We start from the raw sequence: 18,935 nt of genomic DNA, 5'->3' as shown, positions 1-18,935 counted from the left end.
GGCTGGCTGGCCACACGGCTATAAGCACCCCTGTCCCAAATCCCTCCTGGGTGTTGTTTCCAGGAGACGTGGTCACATAGCCACTCACTGATCCTTTGCCTTCTGCATCCAGCCAACCATCGTCATTCCACTGTCCACTCACTCACTCACTCACTCATCAAATCTCGTGACATATCAGCTGTGTGCAGGTGCTGAGTCCAAATCTGTAATAAATTCTGTAGGCTGGGACCCTGGCGAAGTATGACTCCAGGGTAGTAACCACCACTTCTTCCATCCTCAAGAGCCAGTTCCTCTTCTCTTTCGTTCTCATCTTAAACCCTCCATGAGTTTAAGGGTTTCTTCCCACAATCACTCTCCCCTAACTTTAGAAGCCATAGAAGGTTACCCTCTTTCCTTTCTTTACTTGAATGTCATTCATTCCTGGAGACATCCGGTCTGTGTTCCCAATGTTCTATGCCTAGAGAAGGAGCCCATTATTCTGTAATTCTCTCTGGCCTCAGTTCTCATTTGACAATCGTGAACCCATCAGTCTAGCCTTCCCTTCACAATGGGTGCAGTAATGTCTGCTGCACACGGCTGAGGCATGCACATGATAAGAAGCACTGGGAAATTCTGCTCTCAAACTATCTGGGGTGACTTAGCTTTTGGCTGAATCTCTGTGGCTACCATGTCAAGCCCTGACCCTCCATTAGTTTTTAGCTATAGAGGACCCTCTGCCAGCACCTTTCCCCTAAGCTTGGCGCCTGAGTCTGCTAGGCTGCAAAGATCCACAAGGGCACCGTGACCCACCTGACCATCTGATTCATCCTTGTTCCTACATTTTTCTCTCATCCAATTCCTAGATGCTGCTTGGAGACCATGATCACTTTGTGGCCATGGATACGCAGTTACTATTACTATATTTCCATTTTTCTCTGGAAAACCTACTCCTCTGACTGCTGATCCCCACCCCCAACTCCATCTGAAGACAGCAGAACTGGTATGAAACCCATGTCTCTTCCAACCCCCTGGAAATGGGCTCTGCTGGGAGGACTGGGCAGGGGGCAGGGAGGGAAGCCCTTGAGGGGCAGGTGCTGGGCCCCATGCAGCCTGGCTAGAGCTCTGGGCAAGGCCAACCTACTTGTGGAACCAGGTGGTTTTCATGTAGTCCACGTTGAAGTACTTGACCTTGCTAAAGATGCGGATCCCCTCCTCGGTTCCCTGGATTTTCAGCGGGGTCGCAGAGAGGGCTGGGGAGACAGAGGAGGAGGGAGAGTCTTCCCCAAGGACCTCTGGGCAGAGTGTTTTGGGGCCAGCCTGCTTGCTCCTGCCCTGCAGGGCAGTGTGGTGGGGAACGTGTGCTGCGAGGAGGAAGCAGCTTCTCTCCCAGTCTTTGGGTTGCACACTTAACCCACTTAACCCACCCCTGGCAGCTGAGGCTGGTGGGAGTCCCCTGGGAGGCTGTGTGGCATCAGGGTGGGGCTGGGCAAAGAGGTGGGCTAGCTTACCTCCGATCCTGCCCAGCTCAGTGAAGATGGCATCCAGGGCTGGGGGGAGACAGAACGGTCAGCTGTGTGGGGCTCTCTAGGGATGCCCAGGATGGGGATGTCCTTGGAAAAGGCTGGTGGAGCTCATGAGCTGTTCTCTGGACACAGGGAGATCTGCAGGATGACTTGGGGGTGGAGGGCTCTAGGGACATGGGGACCTCATTCATCTTACCTCACAGATCATTTCATAGTCTCTTGCTCTCGTGTGACCCCCACAGCCCTCCTGGCCCATCTCTAAGGTCACCAGCTCCTACCTTCACCCTCGAGGTCCAGCATAGTGTCGTCTTCCCCTCGCTCATCAGAGACCACTGCTCTGTAAATTCCCTGGTCCTCTTTGGACAACTGGAAGGATAGGAGATGGCCAGGTCAGCAGGGGTTCAGGAGAGGTGGACGGCAAGTGAGGAGGCCTGGGCTGCAGGCCTGGCCCTGACTCTGCGGGACCTCAGGCGAGACCTCCTCTCTCTGGGACCTGGTTCACTCGTCTGGGCTGGTGGTCTCTAAGGTGGCTCCAGTGACTGCTGGTTCCTTTGCTCAGGGCCTGTCTGAGCCTGAGGAGGGTCAGGGTGGCTGTGGTGACCCCTGCATTTGGGTTGACAGCACCGACAGCCCTCCTTGCAGAGCGTGTCTGAGCATGGCACACCCCCTGTCAAGCTGCCCCTGGCCTGGGGGCCCCAGATGGAGGGACCATTCTGCACCTTCCAGAAGGAAGCACGGTTGTGCTTGCTTGTGCCTGGGACAAGGGGGCCTTTCTGGCACATGTCTGTCAGCCCCACACAAAATCTGAACCCACGCTCAGCAAAGCAAGAACCCGGAGAACTTTTTTTTTTTTGGATGGTGCTGGAAGGGAACCCAGGGATTTCCATGCTAGGCAAGCGCTCTGCCACTGAGCTCCGGCTGCAGTCCAGGGGTGGTGCTTTTCAGGCAAGATCAGAGGTCAGCAGTGACCTCTCATTACACAACACTTCCTTCAGGGGGGTAATATTAGCTTCAAAGGTCCCCAGCACCCAGAGCATCACTCGTAGTGGATTTGGGGCTAAGGTCCAAGGCAGAAGCAGCCCTTAACCTGGGATTTGAGAGACTGAATCCCAACAATTCTTTCCTACGTCCCCCTTCCTCTCCTCCATGCACTGTCAACTCTAAAGTTCCAGTCAAACTGGGAGCAGGGACTGGAGGGATTTCTGAACCATGCTCCAGCCTTGTATCCTTGAACTTGACCCCTCTGAGCCTCAGTTTTCCCTTTGGTAAAACGTGGCCAGGGCTGATATAGCATTGTCCTACCTAGGATTTAGAAGACCCTGGGATCATTATTTCCTCTCGAGTAGGCAGCCTGTGATTTCCCCAGTCCTATGTGGCCCTCAGCAAGGCCACGGGACTCAGCAGTAGGGCAGAGAAATACAGATGGGTTAAGAACAAGCCCTGTAACCAGGCACACTCCTGCAAAGACCGAGGGGAAGGACGGGTGGGACAATCAAACTCCAGGCCCACTCTGTTCTGCCCAGACCTGTCTCACATGGAGACCTCTTTCCTGGACTGTCAGAGAAGGAAGGATCATTGAGAGAGCATCCTTCCAACCTGCTCATCTTCCTGATGAAAGCTGAGATCAGAGAAGGACAGCTGCTAGCCTGAGGATGCACAGTCAGCAGCATGGCCAGGCCTGGCGCCCAAGCCAAGGAAAATCAGTAACACATGTCCTGCCCGATTGAAAATTTTGGTAGTTTTTTTCTTCAAGGTCTTTGTTGTTAATTTTTATTTATTTATTTATTTATTTATTTATTTATTTATTTATTTATTTTTTCTCTACCGCTGAGCCACAGCCCCAGCCCTTGATAGCATTCTTTTTTTTTTTTTTTAATTGGTTGTTCACAACATTACAAAGCTCTTGACATATCATATTTCATACATTAGATTGAAGAGGGTTATGAACCCCCAATTTTACCCCAAATGCAGATTGCAGAATCATGTCGGTTACACATCCACAATTTTACATAATGCCCTATTAGTAATTGTTGTATTCTGCTACCTTTCCTATCCCCTACTATCCCCCCTCCCCTCCCCTCCCAGCTTCTCTCTCTACCCCATCTACTGTAATTCATTTCTCTCCTTGTTTATTTTCCCATTCCCCTCACAACCTCTTATATGTAATTTTGTATAGCAATGAGGGTTAATTTTTATTTTTTAATGATATTGCATGATGAGCTGGGGATATTGTTACTTTGGTGATTGAGTTTTTGGTGCCCCTTAAGATCTGTACCTAGGACGAGGGCCTCCCTCTCTCGCCCTGGCCCCAGCCCTGCAGGGACTCCCAGCCTGGTGCCCTAGGTGCTGCCCACTTGCAGCTGAGGGCGGGGTGAGGCTGGAGCCCAGTTGGCACCCACCTCTTCAATGAGGATACATCCTTCTCCTGTCTGCGGGTCGTACTGACCGGCTGGCGTCTCCCTTTTCTTGAAGAACCACTGGAAGCGAGTCTCTTTCTTGGTGTTGGTCACCTGGGGAGGGTGGAGCACAAGGGGACGCCATCAGCTTTCTCAAGTGAAAACTCAGCCCTTCAGAGTGGTTCCACAAACATGGCTTCCTCCCCGGGGCCCAATCCCCCCACTTGGTCAAATCCCAGGGCCCCTTCCTCACGCCAGGAGTCTCCTCTGCAGGCTTCTGGAACCAAAGCTTTTGCTAATAGCGTTCCCTCTGCCTCTAGGTCTCTTCCCTTCTCTATTCTCCTTGTAAATGCCTAGGCTTTTTTTTTTGTGTGTGTGTGTGCATGTGTGTGTGTGCATGTGTGCACATGCATGTGCATACTGGGAATTGAACTCTGGGCCTCACACATGATCCACACTCTTCCACTGAGCTCCACCCCAATCCAACACTTCTCATAGGCTCAGTTAGATGTCGCTTCCTCCAGGAAACCTCCCTGGAAGCACTGCACACCCCCATTGTGACCAATCCATTCCGGGCTCAGGTCTGATCAAGCTCGAGGCAAGCTGCTTTCCAGAGGTCCTGGACCAAGGGCTCCCTGAGGCCTGAGGGACCAAGACTGCATTCTTGTGCATCTAGTACCTTGCAGAGCACTTGGCACATAGTAGGTGCTTCACGTTCCCGGAATGAATATGCTCCTGGAGGAGCCCCCACCCACCCCGTCCTTCTCCAGTGATTGAAGAGGCTGCAGGTGCTGAGAAGGACCTCCCGCTTTGGAGTCAAGCAGTGTCAGTTAGAACCTGGACTCCACGGCTAACCCTGCAGTCTTGGGATATTTCCCTGAGGTTTTCTTATCTGCGAGGTGGGGATAATAATGCGTATTTCACCCATGATTGTGACATGGGTGAAATAAAATAGTACGGCAATGCTTTGGGCAGAGTCAGGCTCCCTGACCTACTGGTCCCATGGGACCCTGTCTGGAGGTGCTGGGAGCGCTGGCTCAGGGCTGACCCACCTCACATGCGTCCTCCTGCCTGCACTCTGGGAAGACGACTTGTTTTAGGTTAAGTGGGGTCTCCCAGGGGCCACTTCCCAGGTAGGGGTCAGTCAAGCACAGGGAATGGAATGGGGGGGGTGGTAGTGGGGTGGGCAGCGACATCCAGTGGACTTGAAGACAAGCTGCAGGTCCCTCCCCACTGGGCAGGTGGGGACTTGCCTTGCACGTTAGCAGCACTTGGCAGTCCTCGGTGATCTTCCACTGCAAGGGATCCTGGAAATAGGGACCTGCGGGAGGAACAGGAGACACACCCACTCATCCACACGGGCTCGGCCGGGCGCCACCTGGTGGCCGTACGGGGGAAGGCAGCTGGGCGGCAGCAGCGGAAGACCACTGGCCCCTAAGATGCTGCCCGCACGGGGCGGGACTGGGGTGAAGCCAGAGAGAGTCTGGGGTGCAAACTCTAAGGAGGAACTCACTTGGGCTGGGAAAGTGCTTTTTGTTCTGGTGCCGGGACAGAACTGGACTGAACCTCACTGGGCCTCTCTGGGGTGGGGATGGGGCTCTTGTTAACACCCCGTCTAGGTGGTTTCCAGCGTGGACCAGTGGTCGAGGAGGACGTCCCTCCAGCACCTCTTACCTTGTTTTCTCTTCCAGTCTCTTCTCTTAGCATCTGCCTTCCTCAGAAGTTTGTCAAAATCTGTGGACACACAGGGAGGAACTGGCATGAGCCCAGAGAAGCACAGGACTCCAGAGGGGACTTTGGGGTGGACAGGCCCCAGAGCTGGGAGCCCAGAGCCTGCGGGGCGGTGGGAGGTGGCGGGTGCGGGGCAGCAGGGCAGGGGGGTCGGGGCTGACCGTCGTCCACCAGGGTCAGGGTGATCTGGTTCTTAGCTTTTCCGTCTTGGAGCTGAGCGGTGTACGACCCCTTATCCTCCTCCGACAGGTGAAGGATGATCACCTCCACCAGCCCCTTCTCTCGGTCGAAGTTGATTTTGCGATTCTGGGGAGAACAACCCTCTGAGTCACTTTTCCTATCCTGGGGATTTTGCTGTGGGCAGCACTTCAGCGGGTGCTCGGATTTGGGGGTGATGAGTGCAAAGTTATCGGCCTTCAGATACTGGGAGGGGCCCCGGGCAGCCCTTTCCTTCTTGTATAGATTGGGGCTCCCCCAGCACCCAGTGCCTGGGAACACCCCTGGATGCTTGAATTAATTACAATTTAATAATAAGTCCCTCATCCCTCTTGTGCCTCATTTTTGGTTATTTTCAACTTCGTTTACAATTTACTAGAACTCTCTAGAAGTACATAAAGAATGGTATTAAAAACCACCCCTGTACTAGCCAGCCATAATTAACCCCTCTTTACATTTTGCCACATTCCATTCTAGCAGTTTAAAAAGTTTTATTTTCCATATTTAGGTCCTTATTCTGTTTGGCTTTATTTGCATCTAACTTTATTTTGTTTTTCTGGAGGGGGATTTGATTGTCCAGATGCTGTATGATCTGTGCTTGGGGCTTTCCAGTTGGGTTCCTCATATGCTTCTCTTGATCCTGGGACAACTTGCACAAAGAACAGATGCAAACACAGAGGCATAGAGAGGTGGAGACCTGCCCTGGTTAGGTCGGACAGCTCATGGGACTGGATGTGAGTTTTCTGACATCCACCCCTGAGCGCATTCCCTTCGGTCAGAACCAGCATCCACTTCTCTGTAACAAACACTTGCTTTGCTTCTTTCTCCCTCTTCCTTCTTCCCTCCCTCTCTCCTTCTTCCTTCCTTCCTTATTTCCTTTCTGCTGGGGATTTAACTCAGTGTCTAGCCCAGGCTACACAGCAATTCCACCAGCCTCAATTCCTGTTTTCTGATGGCAGCTTTGCCATCTGCAGACGAAATTCACAAATAACGTGAGATTGCATCATGAACTTGAATCTTTCATGAGACTGAAATAGCAGATAAATGTGTTTGCAGATAAATAAGGTTGAATATCAGCAATTTATATGGCTCATTCTAACTCAGCCTATCTACACTATGAATTAAAATAAAAACAAGGTAGCACTTTCACTGTAATATGAAGAAGCAATAAAAATCATTTAAAATGAACCAACGTGTATTTTGATATGTGGATGCGGAGGCACAACCTCATTCATGCTGCACTGATTTATGATGAACGAGTTTGAATTTAAGAGAAAAAAAATCAAGAAGATCAGGAGCTATTGCATAAAGAATAGGAAAATGAGTAAATGAGCACAAGTGACCAATAGAACAGAAACTCTCCACTCAGTGCACATGAAACTTGTGCTGAAAAACTTTACATTTTTACCTAAAACAGGGTTAGGGTCTGGGCTTGGATAATTATCTGCATGAAAAGGTGTTCCACTTTCAGGATGTCTGCTGGGACATTTGAAAGTAGTAGAAGGTCTAGAAAATTCTTTTATAGAAATGTTCCTGACACATCCTGCACATCTTTCCACCTCCCATGTACTAAAAGCCAGGTGTCCCCATCCCTGCTCCATCTTGGTGACAGCCAAAGCACAGAGCCATCTCTGAAATGCCCCTTTTGGGGAAGTTCCACTCTGTGAAAAGCCAAAGCCAGGGGAGGTCAGCTGAGTTGGGGGAGCTTCATGGAGGGACCGAGGGCCAATTACCGGTGAGCTGAAGATCTCCTTCTGGTTGAAGATGAGGTGCAGCTCAGCAGCTGGGGACAGCTTTTCCACTTCCAGCCAGAGCCGCACCTCTCCCTGCTCCAGGATGTCGATGTTCCAGCCGGAGATCAGCTTGATCACTGGGGGCACAGTTGGGAAGGGTGTGGGTGGGGCGCCCTCTCCTCCTCCTCCCCTCCAGCCCTGCCTGGACTCTGTTGGCATTTGAAGTGTGACGGGTTTGGAGAGCCTGCAGGAGGCTGGACTGGGGTGGGTCTGGGCAGCTTTTCTTTCCACTCATCTTGGCTCTTCCCCTTCATGGGCTCTGGGGCCATAGTCCACACCTGGCTGGGCATGAGATCCTGGGGGATTTTCAAAGACACTAGTGTCTGGACTTCACCCCCAGAGATTCTGATTTGCCTGGGCATTGGAATTTTTTTGGGGGGAATATCAGGGATTGAACCCAGGGGCGCTCAACCATTGAGCCACATCCCCAGCCCTATTTTGTATTTTATTTAGAGACAGGGTCTCACTGAGTTGCTCAGTGCCTCGCTTTTGCTGAGGCTGGCTTTGAACTCTGAATCCACCTGTCTCAGCCTCCTGAGCTGCTGGGATTACAGGTGTGTGCCACTGTGCCTGGTGGCATCGGGATTTTGAAAAGCTCCTGGGGGCGATTCCAATGTGCAGCCAAGTTTGTGACCCTGGCCCTAGGATGGCATGCACTATCCCTTGCCGATGGGGAGAAGCGGAGGTTTAGATGATCCCAAACCCAAATGACTGAAGAGCCAATAACGGTTATAAGAAGGGACCATCCCATTTCCTTCCCTTGCATCAGCTGGCCAAGGTCTCTTTCAGGGACTCCCCTGGTCCCTGACCCGCCAGCGCTGTGGCTCTCCATCCTGTGATCCAGGTCCCTTCCTGGCTCTCTGGTGGACCCAGCTCTGCTCAGGGGCTGTTCCCTGGGAGGCTTACCTGGGTTTCTGATCTCATGACTCAACTTCTTCAGCCTGTTCAGCTCTGGGGTATGGAGGGGAAGGGAAGAAAACAGAGAGGGTGAACTGTCCTGGCCAGAGGAGCCCAACAGAGCCATCCTTGTGTCCCATGCCAAGTGAAGTCCTGAGACAGGCCCTCACCCGAGGAGTAACTTGGGTCCTGTGCTCCACAGGGGCCGAGGATGAGCACCGTGGGCTTTGGCCCAGGGGCCCGGAGGGAGCTGCTGGGGCTGCTGCTGGAGGCCCCAGGGTTTCCTGTCCTTCAGGGCCTAGACCAAGCCCCACCTCCCTAGAGGAGCACCTGCTCGTGCCAGGCTCTGCTGGACCTCAGTAGTTCTCATGCAATGCTGTGGGTTGAGCGCCACTGTCCACCTGCAGGCCTCACCAGGCCCACAGTCTCCTGAGCCTCATTGTTAACCCACATAGCATGCCGTCCTAGTGCCTGAGGGTCTGGACCACGCAGTGAGCACTGAGATGTCTCCACAGCTGGTCTGCAGAGTGCTGGCATATTTACTGACTGCTTCTTTGTGTCAGCTTTGTCTCTAGTGCTGAGCTGAGCTCTGGACCTACATAATGTCTGGGACATAGTAAGTGCTCAATAAATGTGTATTGCAGGGAAGAATTGGCAGGGTCAGAACACACACCGCATTTTCTCTTATAAACCCCAGGGTCCTTGGCATGATGAGTTGGGATTCTGGCAAGCAACCCATCAACAAAACAAAAAACCCATTATGGTGGATGGCTTTAGTTTGCACAGAAACATCTAATTGTATCTGCATAATGAGATTGTTCTGTGGGGCAGCAGGGGTTATAATCCCCCTTTGTTGGCGAGGAAACTGAGGTCTGAGAGGTGATATGACTTGCTCAAGCCAGCAAACTGAGGAACTAGAATTGGAACCAGTCCCTCTGGATTTTGCTTCTTAGGCCTCGATGTGCAACAGCAAACATTGGGCACGGGCTCTTCCGCTTGCTCTAAAGACATCAGCCAGTGTGTCCCATCAGCCACGAGCACTGGTTCTATTAGTTGAGTCATCAGGTGTGGCTTGGCCTTGACACGTGGCTTCCACACTCTGGTTAGCCACAGTCCTTACCGCTCCCTATCGTCATCCTCACTCCACAGAACAACTACCATTTGCGGTTCATTTTCACCCTTACATTCTTGATTTTTTTTATGCTATTGAAAGAAGCAAAATAACCCTGGAACATTTGCCCTTATCAAAAGTGGGAAAATGAAAGACAAGAAGAATGTGAATTCTCTCAGGCAGGGATTTTTGAGTTGAGGGCCTAGGACTGCACCTGCCGCATGGTGGGGGCTCCATAGGTGATTACTGATTGGCTAACTGAAGAAGTGTGGTGGGTGAGGGCTGCTACACTCTGGTTGTGTTTGTATTGGACTCTAGATCAGGGTCTGTCTCCAGGGAGGCGGTAGGGAGCAGGGGAATTACCTTCCTCCGTCAATGTGTGGCTTGCAGAGATGTCTTCATCGGCATCAGTGACTACCACTGAGTAGGTGCCCAAATCCTCAAGGCCAGGTTCTTTCAGGATGACCTTGGACCTGGCAGACAGGAGAATAGAGACTATGAGGTAGAGTCCTTGGTCTTGTGTCCTGGGGTCTGAGAGCTGGAGAATCTTGGTTCTGGTGGCCAGTGCTCCAGTGGAGACCCCGACCAATCTGGGAAGCAGGGCAGCTGCCTCTCTGCACCTTCGCAGGGGCCCCTCTGGCCTGGCACCTTTAGTGGCCACATTGCCCCGTCTGCCTCCAGGGCCCAAGACACCAGCTTTATCTCCTGGTGGACAGGGCCAAGGCCACGAGCAGCCGGGGGAGGAGACGGGAGACCTGGGGCATGGACAGATGCCCTGGTGGTCATCTGGTCCAACCTGCATTTATCAATGAGAGAGCTGAGGCCCGAGATTCTGCCAGAGCAGGAAGCTGGCACTCAGGCTGGGAACCAGGGCCTGGCATCTCTGTGGAGTCTCCGAGGCAGAGGCTCATGCAGTTCCTTAGTGAAACAGAAACTCCAAGAGAATGTCACCATTCAGGCCCTTCCTCCTCCGCGTCACTTACCTGCTGACTTCATCCTCGATCTCCACCCTCTGGGGGTCTGGTGGACCCTTGTAGTCTTTGGACCACTGAAACTCTGAGGAGTCGGGGGCCTCTGGGGCTTCGAAAGCCAAGTAGATTCGGCCCTCTTCATCCACGCCGACCTCGATTTCCCGGGCATCTGAGGTGACATCCAGGGGTGGGCACTGGGTGCTTGTGGAGGGTGAATCAGGTCATGCCCCTCACTGCTTGGGCCCTCCAGTGGCTGCCATCACACTCCAACACCATAAAGAGCCCAGACTTCCTTGCTTGCCCTCCTGGCTCCGTCTGGCTCCTTCTCAGCTCAAATGTCACCTCTTCACAGAGGCCCTTCCTGACTGCCGCGGCTCCTGTGGCCCACCCACCATAGCGCCATGTTTTATTTCCTCGGTGACACTCTACACTATCCTAAATTGCCTTCCTTGGAGAGGAGTTCCCTCGTTTACTATCCCCCAGCTCCCTGAGTGCTCCTCCCCTTCACAGAGCAGGGACCTGCTTTCTCGTGAACTTCGGGGTCCCTGGTACCATGGGAGCACCCCTAAATATTTGTTGGGTGAGTGAATAATTGAAAGACTGGAAAGAGAATGTGGTGGATGGTCACGAGAGCTGAGTGCTTCTGGCGTTTTCTAGCTGGGTGCCCTGGTTGTCAATCTCCCCGAACTGTAACAAAGTGAGTTCTAAAGTGCAAGGACCTAGAACAGCCTTTGGCTTGTGTCACAGGAGGGACCTCAGGAACTGTGACTGTGACAGGCGAAGGCACTCCTGGGGACTCAGATGGAGCTGGGTGACATTTAAAAGACATACAAGGAGTGGCAGGGGTTTATGCATGTGGCCTGTAAAAAACTGGAAGGTAGGGTCGAGTTTGTGGAAAGGTTGTTCCTATCTGGGGTCCCACAGAAATGGATGGGGGAGGGGAGGGGGGAGAGGAGGGGCAAGGAAAGAAAGATCTGGAAGATGTCCAGCGGCCAAGGGAGGTGAGGCCCAGCAGACCCTGTCCTTGGGCTGCCATCCTCATGCGACTTCCCACCCCACCAACCTCCACCCGGCCTCGGTGACAGCCCAGCCACGGAGCACGGGCACCCTCCAGCTGTCCCTACCTGGCTTGTCCTCGAGGAGAACAGGGTCCGTGGGCATTGATGGTTGCCCCAGGCCAGCTGAATTTATGGCCTGTACTTGGAACATGTACCTCTTTCCTGGCTTCAAGTCACACACCTGGGGGTTGGGGACAAGAGCACATACTGAGGACAGTGAAGGGGCACCTCCTGGATCACCGGCCAGGGGTGCAGAACTACTTGGCAAAATCCCGAGGAGGATGCAGGCTGCCTGAGGCCTGTGGACAGGCAAGGAGCCAGTCCCTCTTCTGAGTTATTCTCCTCCTGCCAAGAAGACCCTCTTCCTTCCTATGTTCCGTGTCTCTCCATAGATGTCACCTTCCACCCACCAGCCCAGGGACAGGCCTGGGAACATCCATGATGTCCTTTCCTCGAGCCCTCCCCATACAATCACTAAGTTTCACCCATTTTATTTTTCTAACGTTCCTTGAAGGTGCCCCGGCCACGTTTTGACTGGAGTGTCATTTCCCGTCACCTGGATTAGCCCAACAGTGACCTCACTGGCATCTCTGTCCCCTTTTCCCCAGTCTGTCTTTCCCTCTGCCAATCTGATCAAGCTCGAATCTTTCAGTGGCCTTCAGGGTCAAGTTCGGGATTTGCCCTGCAGGACCTAAAGCCTTGCACTCTGCTTTAGCCCCCTGTCCTCTTGCTCCTGTATAGACCCCTTCACTCCAAGGCTCCCCAGGGTCCCCACAGTCATGGTGTCCTTGCTGAGTCTTCTCTTGGGGACACCCTCCCTTCTTCTAGATAGAGCTCAGGCTTCCCCACTGAGCTCTGGCACATGCAAGGATCCGGGGAAGCAGCAGTGAGATTCCTGCTCTGAGCTCCGGGGAGTCCTCAGCTCCATCTCCGTCTCTGAGCATTTATCACTCGGTATTGGAATGGCCTGTTACCCAGTGACTGTGACTTGTTCAGATTTTTATGTCTAGGAACTGGTCCAGGCCTGGCACGGAGTGGGTGCCAAGAAGTGGTTAGAGAATGACTGAGCGAGTGGGCGGTAGCCAAGCATCCCCACGTGGAAACTGGGCCAAGTCCCTGAGGCTGTCTGCCTTGGCCAGGGCCAACCCAGCACTGGCCGGCTCTGCTGCAGAGAACGGCTCCCGGGCAGCGAGACTGCAGAGCCTCAGAGGATCCCACCGGGCGAGGCTTGTCCTCCCTGACGCTGTCTAACATGGCCTTAATCTCATCCTTATAAAATCAAAGCATTTTTAGTGTTTCCGGATTATAACAGAAATGCCTGCTGGCTGGGAGATTTCTAAAGCCATAGAGGAGAATGTCAAGGAAGACTGAATGTCCCCCAGCGGCCCCACCCTGGAGAGGGTCAGGGTGAACAACTTGGTAAAGTCCTTCTAGATTTCCTGGAAACCTGCAGGGGTCATGTTCTGCTGTTGGTATCTTTTCTGTCCCACACAGTTTCGGGCCTCTGGACCCTGCTGTCTTTTCTCCTGGAGGGGTAGAGAATGGTCCTGGTGAATGAACACTTTCCTGTCCTGGGGAACGGGGCTTGGAGAGCAGGGTGGGGACACGGGCTGTCCTTCCCTAAAGCTGCACATCATAGAACCTGGTCCACATCACAGAACAGTCTTGAGACAAGCTCCTTTGATGGAGGCCCCCCGAGACCCACGGGCTTCCCAGGATGGACATTACGGCCTGCGGAAGTAGCTGCCAGTGACCAAAGTCCACAGTTCTGGCTGACGGTCCCAGTGACTGTATGCGGTGGAGGTTCCCGGGGACCCCTTCATTTCCTTGTCTTTGTCATGCCGGGAAACCACCTTGGGCTTCCCTTCCCTCCTCCACGTGTAGAAGTTAAAACAACCACAAAATGAACAAAATGAACAAAACCAAGAGTTTTGCTGGATTTCTTACTTACCCAGAGAGTTTACAGCTTGTTTCTCGTGTGAAGAAACACATGATTATTTATGTATGTTACATATGTGTCTATTTGTCTATCATCTATCTGTCTATCTACCTAACATGATGGATATATTACGTGCCATCTAAGCATACAGACATCCCCTGCTAGATCCTACTTTGCTTGTCCTGGCTGCAGCAGATACCTGTATTTTCATGTCAATGTCACGTGCTGTCTGCTCCACTCGTTCTACTATTGTCACTCCTTACACTCCCTGTTCTTTCTACCACCTGGCACAGGACTCCACTTGAAGGACACACTCTGCCATATCTCAGCACCCCTCCTACTAATAGGTCCTTGCCTCATTCTTTACGATTCAGTCCTGGAGGCAGCATTCCTCGGTCAAGGGCTAAGCACATCTACATGCTGATATAACCGGCTGACTTTCAAGTGAGTTTTTAAGGAGCAGTCTGTTCAGTGTGGAGCAGGGTGAGGCCACCAGCCCAGACCTACTACTACAAGGTCGCTTGCTGTGTGACCCCTGGTAACCCACCTTCCCGCTCTGGTCCTCTGCTGCCATTGAGTGAGGGTCATGCTCTCTGATGGTTGTTCAGCCTGGATGTCCTGTGGTTCAGGACATATCCAGGGGCAGAGAGGGCTCTGGGCTGGCTGGAAGGGGCGGGGCTGGGGGTGTGGCTCAGTGGTAGAGGCTTGCCCAGCACCCTCCAGGTCCTGGGTTCTATGAAGGGGCAGGAACTCACCCTAAAGTGGGTGCCAGAGATGGGGTCTGCAGTGACTGGTATCCACTCCTCAAAGCCTTCTTCCTGAACACTGATGCGGTAGCCTGTGACTGGCCCAGCCCCCGTCCCTGTGTACAGCGGGGGCTCCCACTGCAGCATGAGGGAGGAGGCCCGCACCTCAGACACCCGCACATCATACGGGGGGCCTGTGGAGAAGGGGAACGGGGCAGAGAGGTGGGGTTGGGCAGCCAGATGGGCAGTGAGCCGAGTGGCCAGTTTGTCAGTCACAACCAAGACTGGAAGGGTATAGAGGAGACCTGGGCGGCCTTGGCCTCATGCAAGATCAACCCTTCAGGAAGCTCCCTGACCTTCTCTGTCCCCATCCCAGATGGCGTGATTCTTTCTAATGTCATTGCCATTCTAATGTCCAGTACAGAGGCAAAGGCTGTGACCTCCAGAGCCACGGTGGAGACTCTGGGTGAGTAATTTAACCTCCATGTTCCTATCTCCTCATCTGTAAAATGGGGGTGATGGCTGTTCTCAGGCTACAGTGTCTGGGACATTGCGAGGACCCAGGTAATTAATTGTCACCTCTAAAAGTACAACGCATTGCAATTACCTGCCACAAGGGGAGGGTTTTGTGTAGAAAACGGTACTAAACTGAGCAGTGAGGGTTCACTGCCACGATGGTTCCTGCCTCGGGGGCCATTGGGGGGCTCATTGTGAGAGAGATAGTGGGGGTTATGGGAGCAGTGTGCAGCGTGGCCAGCTGTTCCCGTTGGTCCAGGAGGGAGGGTATTCCTGACTTTCTGTGGTTGACTGAGAAGGTCATGGGTAAACTGGGATGAGTTGGTCACCCTGCAAGTGTGGCCTTGGTCTGTGGGCAGAATTGACCTTGGATGCTGTGCTGAATGGGGGGGTAGTGTGTGCTGGGGTACAGGGCCAGTCGAGGTCCCCTAAGGCAGGGGTTTCAGGGTTCGTTTGTGTAGAGGGGGTCTGGGGTCTGGACTGACAGCACAGGCCGGAGAGCTGGGGCTGGGGAGTGGGACAACTCTCCTCAGGTTGTTCCCTGTGGGGAGGACAGGAGGGCAGGTGCTGGACCTCAGCCTCGCCCCCCCCTCCGTCTTCTCACCAGGCTGGGGCATCGTCCACTCTTTGCACTCGAACAGGCTACTGGGCGCCGACAGCTCGCCAACACCTGCCCAGTTGGCCGCCCGGCCACGGAACTCGTAGAAGTGACCTTCTCGAAGGTTACTGACCTGGAGGAGCAGGCACAGATGTGAAAGGCAGGGCTGGGGAAGGGAGGAGGGGGGCGGGATCCAGAGCAGGAGGTCCGTGGGGGCTTTAAACAGGGTTGTTGGCGAGGTTAGGGCAACTGGAGGCCTTCTTCAGGTTTGGAGCCTCCAGCTTGGCCCTCCCTGCCCCGCATGGGGATGAGGCCCACACTGCAGCCTCACCTTGCAGACCCGGCTTGGGAGGGGCTGCTGGTTGACCGGGTGCCAGTCCAGTTCCTCTGAGTCGTGCTGGTCCAGGAAGTAGCCCAGGATCTTGCCGCCTCCGCGACGCTTGGGGGGTTTCCACCCGATGACCATCTCATTCTTCCCACAACTCAGGAGGGCGAAATCATACGGGGCCGACGGGGTAGCTACGGGAGGCAGGAAGGAGAGGTGCTGCTCTTTAGGGTGCTGGATTGGGTGGTGGAGTCTGGGGGAGCTCTGAGCACCCCTGGAGGGCACCCACCTGCTCCAGGGCTTGCTCCCTGAGCCCTGCAGCATCTACCCTTCCTCCCCAGGGCGCTGGACCTCAGATTTCCAGACCCGGGGGCTTCCCGACCCCATAGAGATGAACGGGCTCAGGCTTCATCCCAAGACCCCAGGCCACTGTTACTTCTCCCCAAAGGAGAGGGTGGTTAGAGGGCTCCTGTGCCCCTCACAGGGCTTCTGCTCCATTGGTGGCTGGGGTCAGACCCTCCAGGAGATGACCTATTATGCCCCGCTCCCAGCCAGCTCAGGCTGCCCGAGAGGCTTGTGGGCTGAACCTGCCCCTGGACTCACCCAGTGCCTGCTTCACCCTGATGGGTCCAGTGGAGGCCGAGCTCTCGCCCACGCCTGCCTCGCTGACCGACCTGACGCAGAACTCGTACTCCCTCCCCGTCTTCAGCCCGGGAACTGTAAACCTGGGAGAGAATGGTGCAGCCTTCAGGGATGGCTGAACGGCCCCAAGGTCTGAACTTTCTAGAACAACCTTGTGCAATAAATGAGTGATAAGGCTGAGGGTTCTGGGCCAGTTCTTCTCTAAAAACTGTGCCCTTGATTCCAGAGTGATGCCCGAAGAGGCACCACGGAGGCTGTTGTCCTCGAGGTTGTAAAGGACTTCTCCAGAGACCTCCAAGAAAGGACAGATACACAGAAAAAGGGACCAAGGCCGAGGCAGCACCTGACCCAGCGCTACCTGTGCATCTTCAGAACTTGGGCCTTAGCCTTGAAAAAGAGCGTGTCTGTTATTGTCTGCACTGATGCTGTGATTCAAAAACACAGAGTCCTCTTAAAGATCACCCCCCAAAGACCTGTCATCCAGGGACAAATAAGACCACCCAGGCTTAGAGAAAATTGTCCTTCTCATTCTGTCCCTTCTCAATAAAACCTCTTTTTGTAGACCTCTCTTTTCTTTGGCCACATTTTTCTGTAGCGAATCTTGTTCTGCAAGGACTCCTCTAAGTCAGTAGTCACCTCTGTCCCTGGTCTCCTGCAAACAGCATGACCTTGGCAAGTGACTGTCAAAAACAGAGGCCATCTGGGTCTGTGTCCCTGATCCTGCACTTACTAGCTATGGGAGTAAAATGACAATAAGGATCGTTGTCATAAACCCAGGGTCGCAGTTAGACTAGAGGACCTAAAATATGAAGGGGCCGGGAACAGGGTCCAGGGTTCATCCTGTGAAATGTTGGGCTTCCATATTACTATGGCCCCTCCTTTGAGGATGCCCTTGACCAGGAGGTGGACTTACCTGCTGTCCTGGATGGGTTTGTTGTTAACTGTCTGCCACTCAGATGACCCCACCTCCCGGGAGTAGATGTAATAACCCAGGAGCTCTGTGCCCCCGTCCACAGGATCCCAGACCAGGGAGACAGAGGTCTGTGTGTCTCGGAGGGCTTGAACTTTAGCTGGGGGAGGGAGAGTAGCTGTACAACAGAAACGGGGCAGAGAGAAGACACAGATGGGGCTTTGGTTCAAAGTTTCCCAGTCCCAGAAGTGTGCCTGAGACTCTCTTGTCCTAAAGTCCTTTCTCCTCTGACTTCTGAGCATGTCTGCTTCTTCACTTAAACATTAAAACCCTCATTCGTTGATCCTTGTGGTCTCTCAGATGTCACCAAATCTGACGCCTTCCTTTAGTCCTTATCTTCAATCTCAAGAAACTTTGATTTTCTTTCCCTAAAATTTCTCTACTGAGTTTCATGACTCTTGGAGACTAAGCTCTTTAAGTTGGGGCTGCTATGATTTGTTAGATGGATAGATATAAATGGATGGATGGATGGATGGATGCATGGATGGACATATGGATGGATAGTTGGATGGATGAATAGATGGATGGACATACAGATGCATGGATGGACGAATGGATAAATGGTTGGATGAACGGATGGATGGACAGATGCATGGATGGACAGATGCTTGGATGGATGGATGAATGAATGGACAGATGGATGGTTGGATGGTTGGTTGGATGGATGGATGGTTGGATAGGTGGATGGTTGGATGGATGGACAGATGCATGGATGGATGAATGGATGGACAGATGGATGGATGGATGGTTGGATGGTTGGATGGATGGATGGATGGATGGATGGACAGATGGATGGATGGTTGGATGGATGGATGGATGGATGGATGGATGGTTGGATGGATGGACAGATAGCAGGTGCACTATCTTCCTAGCTCTCTCTTCACTTAAAGTCCTTACACATCCATTGGCAGCTCTCTGTCTTCCTTTTGCCCCTAAATGGGATTGCTCTGACTTCTTTTTCTTAACTTACTCCATTTTTCTCTTCTCCTCTTGTTCTGGAGGCTCCCGCCTCTCCAGTGCTTCAGCCCTGGCCTCTGTAGGCCTCACCTGTAGCTCTGCCCTCCCCGCTGACCTCAGAGCCTTGTCTACCTTTTCCCTTCCGATATCTCCTTTGTGCTCTGGTGGCGCCTCGGAGGCAACAGGAAAAGGCTGAACTCAGCACCTGCCCAGCATGATTCCTGCTTGTGTCTACTTCCTACCAGCCACCACGCTGGCCCTGGGCACGAACTGAGAAGCAGACTCAAGGTCCCAGGTGCAGGAAGATCCTGCCAGCCGTTCAGCCTCTGGGATTGAGGAGTGTGGTGGTGGGTGCAGCTGGGTGGAGGGAGAGGCTGGAGGAGGCCACTCAGGAACCCCATTCACAGGTGCCATGTGTACACACACACACACACACACACACACACACACACACACCTATTACAGCAGAGCAAATACAGGACTTGAAATCATCCCCACACGGGCCCAGGGCCTTCTTGGGATGGCTGCTGGTTCCTTAAAGAACTAGTTGGCAGTGGCTGCTTGCAG

The 18,935-nt window shown here is 53.3% G+C and overlaps 1 protein-coding gene and 1 long non-coding RNA gene across 6 annotated transcripts in view; one reads left to right on the top strand and one right to left on the bottom strand.

Annotated features, from left to right (window-relative positions):
- LOC308656321 overlaps window positions 1-18,935 on the top strand; it is a 90,137-nt gene that overhangs the window by 47,969 nt on the left and 23,233 nt on the right. The window contains exons 5-6 of one of the 4 annotated variants that reach the window (XR_014023696.1): window positions 843-979; window positions 4,480-5,144. The exons of 1 other annotated variant lie outside the window; for it this stretch is intronic. This is a non-coding gene — a long non-coding RNA (uncharacterized lncRNA). Of the gene's footprint in view, window positions 1-842; window positions 1,114-1,744; window positions 1,880-4,479; window positions 5,145-18,935 lie in introns of those variants that run through there. 2 more of the 4 variants (XR_014023697.1, XR_014023698.1) reach the window with 2 other exon arrangements.
- The window catches only part of MYOM3 (myomesin 3), a 44,141-nt gene that overhangs the window by 4,335 nt on the left and 20,871 nt on the right, over window positions 1-18,935 (bottom strand). For both annotated transcript variants that reach the window (XM_081307278.1, XM_081307277.1), the window contains exons 16-32: window positions 17,355-17,529; window positions 16,403-16,524; window positions 15,806-15,993; window positions 15,481-15,607; window positions 14,370-14,554; window positions 11,742-11,856; window positions 10,630-10,786; window positions 10,010-10,119; window positions 8,545-8,589; window positions 7,579-7,715; window positions 5,791-5,935; window positions 5,573-5,632; window positions 5,152-5,219; window positions 3,902-4,012; window positions 1,781-1,868; window positions 1,488-1,526; window positions 1,121-1,229 (exon numbers count right to left, since the gene is read on the bottom strand). In XM_081307278.1, the coding sequence (XP_081163404.1) occupies window positions 1,121-1,229; window positions 1,488-1,526; window positions 1,781-1,868; window positions 3,902-4,012; window positions 5,152-5,219; window positions 5,573-5,632; window positions 5,791-5,935; window positions 7,579-7,715; window positions 8,545-8,589; window positions 10,010-10,119; window positions 10,630-10,786; window positions 11,742-11,856; window positions 14,370-14,554; window positions 15,481-15,607; window positions 15,806-15,993; window positions 16,403-16,524; window positions 17,355-17,529 (1,981 nt within the window). The remainder of the gene's footprint in view (window positions 1-1,120; window positions 1,230-1,487; window positions 1,527-1,780; window positions 1,869-3,901; window positions 4,013-5,151; window positions 5,220-5,572; window positions 5,633-5,790; window positions 5,936-7,578; window positions 7,716-8,544; window positions 8,590-10,009; window positions 10,120-10,629; window positions 10,787-11,741; window positions 11,857-14,369; window positions 14,555-15,480; window positions 15,608-15,805; window positions 15,994-16,402; window positions 16,525-17,354; window positions 17,530-18,935) is intronic.

The sequence above is a fragment of the Spermophilus citellus genome, assembly GCF_964194105.1.
Source record: "Spermophilus citellus genome assembly, chromosome: 9".
Classification (NCBI taxonomy): domain Eukaryota; kingdom Metazoa; phylum Chordata; class Mammalia; order Rodentia; family Sciuridae; genus Spermophilus; species Spermophilus citellus.
Note: the sequence above shows the minus strand (reverse complement) of the source record. Positions and strands in the feature narration are given on the sequence as shown.